Source organism: Stomoxys calcitrans, chromosome 5 (assembly GCF_963082655.1).
Source record: "Stomoxys calcitrans chromosome 5, idStoCalc2.1, whole genome shotgun sequence".
NCBI lineage: Eukaryota > Metazoa > Arthropoda > Insecta > Diptera > Muscidae > Stomoxys > Stomoxys calcitrans.
Genome location: NC_081556.1, coordinates 27,449,777 through 27,457,716, shown reverse-complemented (window position 1 = coordinate 27,457,716; position 7,940 = coordinate 27,449,777). Strand labels below are relative to the sequence as shown.

At 39.1% G+C, this 7,940-nt stretch overlaps 2 protein-coding genes across 2 annotated transcripts; both read right to left on the bottom strand.

The window, feature by feature from the left end:
- Positions 1-106: 106 nt before the first annotated feature.
- Positions 107-1,315, bottom strand: LOC106085622 (clavesin-2). The gene is made up of 3 exons (XM_013249939.2): positions 970-1,315; positions 543-912; positions 107-481 (listed from the first exon to the last, which is right to left on the bottom strand). The coding sequence occupies exons 1-3, from the start codon at positions 1,269-1,271 to the stop codon at positions 224-226; spliced, it is 930 nt and encodes a 309-aa protein (XP_013105393.2). The 5' UTR covers positions 1,272-1,315; the 3' UTR covers positions 107-223.
- Positions 1,316-5,555: 4,240 nt separating this feature from the next.
- Positions 5,556-6,619, bottom strand: LOC106085630 (alpha-tocopherol transfer protein-like). Its single transcript, XM_059369698.1, is given in 3 exon segments — positions 5,556-5,828; positions 5,831-6,200; positions 6,321-6,619. Coding segments are annotated over 3 exon segments (942 nt in total).
- Positions 6,620-7,940: the final 1,321 nt, after the last annotated feature.

Sequence of the window (7,940 nt, the reverse complement as noted above, 5' to 3'; positions counted from 1 at the left end):
ATACTTTCTAAACTACGGTATAGGTTTCTTTAGAAATACCTTCTCTGCTTATAAATTTTATTCCACAACGTTATTGAAGATAAATATTTTTTAACGACAGTTTCAATTTCTCGAAAATATTCCGGTTGTTCTCTTAAGTAGCAGATTTAAAACCAGTTTCCTTTTATTTAACCTCTGTACAAATAATTAAATTTACTTTGTGCTAAATTGTAAGTTACCTTCATCAATCTACAACAATTTTTCTAAACGAACCTCCAACACCAAAGAGGCCATCAATATCTAAAGGTTTGCCAGGTCTCAGGCTTTCATCACTACCACAGTTAGCATTTTCCTTGAAAAAATCTCTATGGGCATCCCAAACCTTGTTATAATCTGCAGCCAGTTCTGACAAAGAAGCCAGCTCACCGCCATAATCTTTGGGCAAATATTTGGGAGCGATATATTGGTAGAGCTCTTGCATGTCCTGCCCCAGAACCTTTATCTAAAAGACAAAGAAACATAACATCAATCTCTTACTTTGGCTATGCTCGCACAAAAGTTACCCTTTGCCTTAGTTTTTCCGAAAGAAATGGGAAGAGAATCTTAAAAAACTGCTGAGCGGCGGGTGTCACATTAATATAATAGACCGACTTGATGCGATAAGGCATAGATTTCTCCAAGAACGATACCATTTTCTTACAAAAGTTTGGTGTCATTTGCATATAATGGCTCGCTGTAGCCAGGCCAAAGTCTACTATATAGGAGAGACCACAGATGCAGGCATATGGATCTTTTAACAGCATCAATTCGTGAACAGCACAACCGGGCTGAAAGATATCATCTATGCTATATTTGTTGGTGGGGTAGTTAAAACGGAAAACCACAATTCTAGGCCCGCAGCCATTTATGGGTATGGGCAACTCCAGAAAGCAGCTAAGAACAAGAGATAATTGTCGATTACAGATAATGCCACAACTTTGCTATACTCACCCCAGGTTATGAACTTCCCTAAATTTGGGCTCATCCACATTGGTGACATTTAACATCTCCGGGTATTTAGTTTTTAATGAAAAATGCAAATCTAGCTTATCTTTAGCCTTTTCCAAACTGTATTTACAACCCCTTAGGAACTGTATGAGAAATTGATCATCCTGCCTTGGTTTCAGATGAGGCTGATGTTTTATCCATTCACGCAGAGCATTTAAATCTTCCGATATCCTGGTTGCCACTTCGCCTAATTCCTCGTTGGCGATTTTCTGCAATTCCGGATTAAGAGGTGCTACATTGACCATCTTTAGTGTTGGCGATATACAATCAGACTGCTTCTTAGCCAGCGGTTAAATCCAGCATTTAAATAAAACGTACCACATAACAATACTAACAGTTATAATTGCCCATATAAAAGCCGTGCGAATAAATTAAAATTAAAATTTACGTTTGACCATTGCAATAGACTTTGAATCGACTGATTAGTCGATTGGGCTTTAAAAGAGAGCGAGCAAGTAAAAGCGTGCTAAGTTCGGCCGGGGCGAATCTTATAAACCCTCCACCATGGATTGCATTTGTCCAATTCTTTGAATGAAATTTATTGGATTGCCCAAAAAGTAATTGCGGATTTTTTAAAAGAAAGTAAATGCATTTTTAATAAAACTTAGAATGAACTTTAATCAAATATACTTTTTTTACACTTTTTTTCTAAAGCAAGCTAAAAGTAACAGCTGATAAATGACAGAAGAAATAATGCAATTACAGAGTCACAAGCTGTGAAAAAATTTGTCAACGCCGACTATATGAAAAATCCGCAATTACTTTTTGGGCAACCCAATATATGAGCTATATCAGGTTATGCACCGATTAAGATCAAACTCGGCACAATTGTTGGTAGTCAAAATAAAACACCACATGCAAAACTTCAGCCAAATCGCATAAGAATTGAACCCTACAGAAGCTCAAGAAGTCAAGACCCAAGAATGGTTTATATGTCAGCTATATCAAAACAAAGACCAATTTGGCCCATTTACAATCCTAACCGACCTATTCCTATAGGTGTTATTTATAGCAAATTTCAAGTGCCTATCTTTATTCCCTCGAAAATAAGTATGCTTTCGACATACAGACGGACGGACGGACATGGTTAGATCGACTTAAAATGTCCTGACGATCAAGAATATATATACTCTATTGGATTTTGGACGAATACTTCACGGTGTTACAAATGGAATGACGAAATAAGTATACACCCATACTATCTTACAACTGTAAGAAAAACGCGTGTCTTATACTTCCTTAATTTTTGCAATTTCAATCAATTCATTACAGATATACTCTAAGACTTTGGCCTGATCTGATTTAATGCACCATTATACCCATCAACATGGGATATATTTACTTAGTCATTGCGTTGACAACACATCGAAATATACACATTCTACCATACAAAGTATATATATTATTCATCGTCGTAAAATTCAAAGATAGATAGAAATTGCTCCGTCTAGAAGCTCAAGAAGTTAAGACTCCAGACCGGTTTATATGACAGCTATATCAGGTTATGGACCGATTTGAACCATACTTGGCGCAGTTGTTGAAAATCATAACGAAACACGTCATGCTAAATTTCAGGCATGTCGGATAAGAATTGCGCCTTCTAGTGGCTCAGGAAGTGAAGATCCAAGATCGGTTTTTATGGCAGCTATATCAAAACATGGACCGATATGACTCATTTACAATCCCAACCGACCTACACAAACAAGAAGTACTTGTGCCAAATTTGAAGCTGCTAGCTTTACTCCTTCGAATGTTAGCTTGCTTTCGACAGGCAGACAGACGGACAGGGCTAGACCGACATAAAATGTCATGACGATCAAGAATATACATACTTTGTGGGGTCTCTGACGGATATATCGAGTAGTTACAAACAAAATGACGAAATTAGCATTCTATGGTGGAGGGTATAGAAAGTGAAATTTGAATAAATCTTATTGTTTCCATACGCAGATTAAGTTTTTTATACCAATCTAGTCTAGTATACTAATCTAGTCATTCCGTTTGTAACACCTCGAAATATTGATCTGGGACCCTATAAAGTATATATATTCTGGATCGTCTCGACATTCTTATTCGATCTTGTCATGTCCGTCCGTCCGTCTGTCGAAATCACGATAGCGGTCGAACGCGTAAAGCTAGCCGCTTGAAATTTTGCACAGATATTTAATATTGATATAGGTCGTTGGGGATTGCAAATGGGCCATGTCGGTTCAGATTTAGATATAGCTTCCATATAAATCGATCTCCAGATTTGACTTCGTGAACCCCTGGAAGCCTCAATTTTTTGCACATAGTGTTCCATTATGGCTTCCAACAACTAAAGTCCAAATCGGTCTATAAACTGATATAGCTGCCACATGAACCGATCTCCCGATTTGACTTCTTGAGCCCCTGGAAGCCTCAATTTTCATCCGATTTAGCTGAAATTTTGCACATAGTGTTGTGTTAGCGGGAACCATTGTGGTGGGTTCTCAAGATTCGGTCCGGCCGAACTTAGCACGCTTTTACTTGTTATATGTAATTTAATTAGTTAGAGCAGATGGACTTCGGAAAAGAGCATTAGAAATTATTGCAATTATCCATTGCATATGATATTCAAGGTTATCCGTTTAAATAACACCTTAACAATTTCGGAAAAGATCCATGTTTTTATTAGCAACAAGTAAAATGGCATTAAATTCGTCCCGGCCGAACTTTGGATACCCTCGTTTATATATGTTAACCATCTTTCGTCACAATCCGGCGAAAAATGCATAATTTATGCCCCATAGCAGCTATATCGAAATATTGTCTGATTTTGACCAAATTCGACACGGACATGGTGTGGTCTAATAAATACAATTCAGTGTTCAGTTTTAGTACAATATTGGTGTTCTTGGCAGCTATATGCAAATATAGACTGATCTGCACCATATAGGTTAGGTTAGGTTGAAAAGAGGGTGCAGACATTAATCCGCCCCAAGCCACGCTCTAAAAACTAAAAAGTAGCCTCGTAAAAGAAAATTTTAAGTTAGGAATTCCGAGCTACTTCCAAAATCCTTAATTGTATTCAGTACCACTCCTCTAATTCGGTTCATGTCTGTTATTGTGTCCCCACCTAGGTGGCGGTATCTGTTAGACGCGAAAGCCGGACAATGACAAAGGAAATGCTCCAACGTCTCATCATCTTCCCCACATGCCCTACACATGCTATCACTTGCTGCATTGATTTTGATTTTACATATGTGAGCTCGTAGTCCTATGTGTCCCGTCATGATACCAATAGCTTTACTGACCTCCTTCTTACCTCCTTTCAGTAATAGCCTCGTCTTCTCATGATCTGGATTCCCCCATAGGATTTTCGCCATCCTACCGACCGTTTCGCTGTTCCGCATGTTGCATGCGTATTCATCACCTACTCCCTTAATTCAGACTGCGTCGATCCGAAAGGCTTCGGGTTAACCAAGTTTATTGACGGCAGTCCTCTGGCCTTCACCGCCAAATCGTCAGCCCTTTCATTCCCTTATACCGTTATGGCCCGGCATCCTCAGAGATTTTGCCATACTCAGAGAAGGCTTTAATCTTCTTCTTACACTGCAAGACTGTTTGTGACCTTACCGTCCTGGTTGTTACTGCCCTTATGGCCATTTTGACTGTCCGTAAAGATGTTGACACTCGACGTCCTCGCGTTAACATCAAACCACCTCACGCATTCCGTGATCGCCCGGATCTCCGCCGGCAGAACCGTATTACGATCAGGCAGTCTAAAACAGATCTCAGTCCCTGGGTTCTCAATGTAAACTCCTAGGCACACTCTGTCCTCCAGGTATGATCCATCCGTGTAACATGATCTTCCAAACGGCAATACAAGGTTCCGTCAATCCAAGACTGTGCCGGTGGCAGCAGTGGCTCGCACTCGACTTCAAGGTTCATCTCAGGTATCCGATCGGAAATCTCTTCCCTTCCTTTCAGGTTTCCTAGGTCGCCTCGATTATGAGCTGCTCCCATCCTCAATCCATTCTCCAATAGCCTTAAGTCTCATAGCCGCAGTGGCTGCCTCACACTTAATCTGTAGGTAAATGGGTCGGATATCTAGAACAGTCTCCATTGCCCTAGTGGGGGTGCTCCTCATCGCTCCGCCTATGCCAAGACAACATGTTCTCTGAACCTGTTGTATGGTTCTTGCAATTTTTCTCCATAGCAGTCAACCAAATTGCTGAGGCGTACTAAAGTTTCAGTTTGGACATAGGTTTTTCAGAGAAACTTTTTTATCTTGGCGGCGTCATTAACACTATCGACCTGTTAGCATTGTTTAATAATCCATCTGGAAACATCCGCCAAGATCCATTAAAAAATGGTTCACAATTAGATATATCTTCCTGTTTGTACTTATAGGGTAGGTGTAGGGAATTAAATATAAAGTTGACAACGCCCGACTTTTGCCTTTCCTTACTGGTTTAGATTGAGATTTTTTCTGCCTTAAAGAAGTTATATTATTTTTATCATTTCGCAGATTCGACAGAATTGTTTAAGATTTTTAATTCAATGCCCTAGTCCACATCCAATTTCCGAAAAGAGCCATCAATGCCAAACATGCTATTAAAATCAATAGCTTTGCCGGGGCGTAGTTTTTCATCAGTACCATAATGAGCATTCCTCTTGAAATGTTCCCTATACTCATGCAACTTTTTCTCCCATTCTTTAAGAATTTCTTCTTCGGAGCCATTTTCACCACCATATTCCTTGGGTAGATATTTCAAAGGAATTTCTTTCAAAAAATCTGTTTTACTGCTATGGACAAACATCCTAACAAATCACTTACACGCTTCTGTTGTTTTTCCGAAAGCAAAGGTTTAAACATGTTGAACATTTTCTCAAAGCCACTGGGAGCATTGATAATATGTGTGGCCTTGGGCCTTAAAGGCACCGCCTCCTCACTGAACACTGTTAATTTCTTAACCATCGAGGGACTCATGTACAAATAATGGGCCGAGCTTGCTTTGTCCACATCATTGATGACAATAATGCCTTTGAGAATGGCTCTATCATCCTCCAGCAGTAGAATTTCTTGTAAGGCACAGGCAACTCGCATAACATCTTCCGCGGGGTATTTATCAATGGGAAATTTGTCATTACGCATAATGGCCAGACGTGGACCATCATCATACAGCGGTTGGGGCAAATAAAGAAAGACTCTATAATGAGAAGTGTGTTAGGTTACGTTGGTGGAGGTTGATGCCAAGACCTACTTATGTTTAGACAACCACGTACGACGGTAATTTATGTCTCATTTGTTACCTCTTAATCTCACTTACCCCATGCGATAGATTTCCCTAAATTTGGGTTCATCCACATCGTAGGTGCAAAATATTTCCGGGTATTTGGTTCTTAGGGTGTAGAACTTATCAATTTTACCCTTGGCCCTTTCCAAACTGTATTTACATCCTCGCAAAAAGGCCACCAGAAATTGATCATCCATATTCGCCTTTAAGTGCGGCTGCTGTTGAATCCATTCTTTTAGCGCTGCCAAATCTTGAGGCAGACGTGCCGGCACCTCACCCAATTCTTCAGCGGTCTTTTGCAATTCTTCACTTAAAGATCTGATATTTGCCATGTTTTATCAATCCCCAACAGTAGAAAACTGAATTTAAAAGCCCATCTGAGTTAGTTAAATGTTTTGAGAATAATAAAATCAATTGTTATCAATAAACTATAGCAATGAATGGGCGATAAGTATTGGCCATACCGTAATATTAGAAGAGTAGGTATGATATAAGCAAACTTGTTAGATAAAAACTTATGACATTGCAAGAATTTTTAGCTAGAACGAGAAAAACCATGTTCGAATTACAATCGGTCAAGGACGTTCAGAGTTACTGTGCATTGTTTTATACTCAAACCCTACAGGGTGGTAGTTTATTTGACTTGGTGGTATACATTTAAGAAAGTTTATAAGTTAATGGCATACCACCTAACCAATATCATTGCTCCCACTCGATATTTGCACTGCTCTGCCCATGGAATTGCAGAGTATGTGCAGAACAAAGAACTGCATGAGACCCAAAATTTGGCAATCAATAGCTACTTTAATCAAAGCAATTGTCTGTATCGCATGCCACATAAAAACAAAGTTAGCTAGAAACACACACACATATACTATAGAGTGAGAGATGTGCAAACGTTTTAGTAATCGTTCAGTGGATGTGATTTTCAATTTGGTCGATGGACATGGTGAGTTGTTTAATAGTTAACACCACTCAGATGAGTGTCATAAGAAGCCAAAGCAAGCAGAGAAATGAGACATCAAGTTTTGTGGGGCGGCATAGATATACCGTTGTTTTTTGCACTTGCTTTTTTAATTTTGGATGAGAATCTTTTTTTTTTCTGTGGCAATTACACTACTTCGTGGTACACATGATTCTGTGCATCTGTTGCAAGTTGTATTAATAGCTTTGAACGCTAGACAAAGACAACGGCTCTTCAAGTTTAGGGCGGAGATCATTAAATTTTAAATTGTTTCTCTTTCGAGACGAGCTCAATGATCGGAGATTGCAGATTGTAGTATTTTATGTTTTAGGCGTTGAGAGTCGTAAGCGTCAACAACAATTGCTACCTAGTATTACGAATGCCTACTATGTGTACTTATTATACCCTACACCACTACTGTGGTACAGGGTATTACAGGATTCACTGAATAAGGTTAAGCCAAGCGATCAGCCGATATACTTTTTTTTAATATTTGGCAGTACTTGGCATTGAGGATGTCAACTTGTTCTCTTTTTACATTCATTCTTTGTTTACGTTTTCTCCTATATGATGACATTTTCAATCGTCAGATTTGACATCCTTAATGATGTTTATGGGGCCTATCCACTTTGTGTTTTGCATGTGACCTAACCTTCTATTAGTGAATCCTGAGGGTATTATAACTTAGT

What these genes read in the sequence shown, in the direction of transcription:
- LOC106085622 (XM_013249939.2), bottom strand. Translation starts at nt 1,271, where the DNA reads ATGGTCAATGTAGCACCTCTTAATCCGGAATTGCAGAAAATCGCCAAC. An exon ending in AGGGAAGTTCATAACCTGGG is followed by an intron (nt 913 to 969) that starts GTGAGTATAGCA and finishes TCTTGTTCTTAG; the next exon opens with CTGCTTTCTGGAGTTGCCCA. An exon ending in CGGAAAAACTAAGGCAAAGG is followed by an intron (nt 482 to 542) that starts GTAACTTTTGTG and finishes TTTGTCTTTTAG; the next exon opens with ATAAAGGTTCTGGGGCAGGA.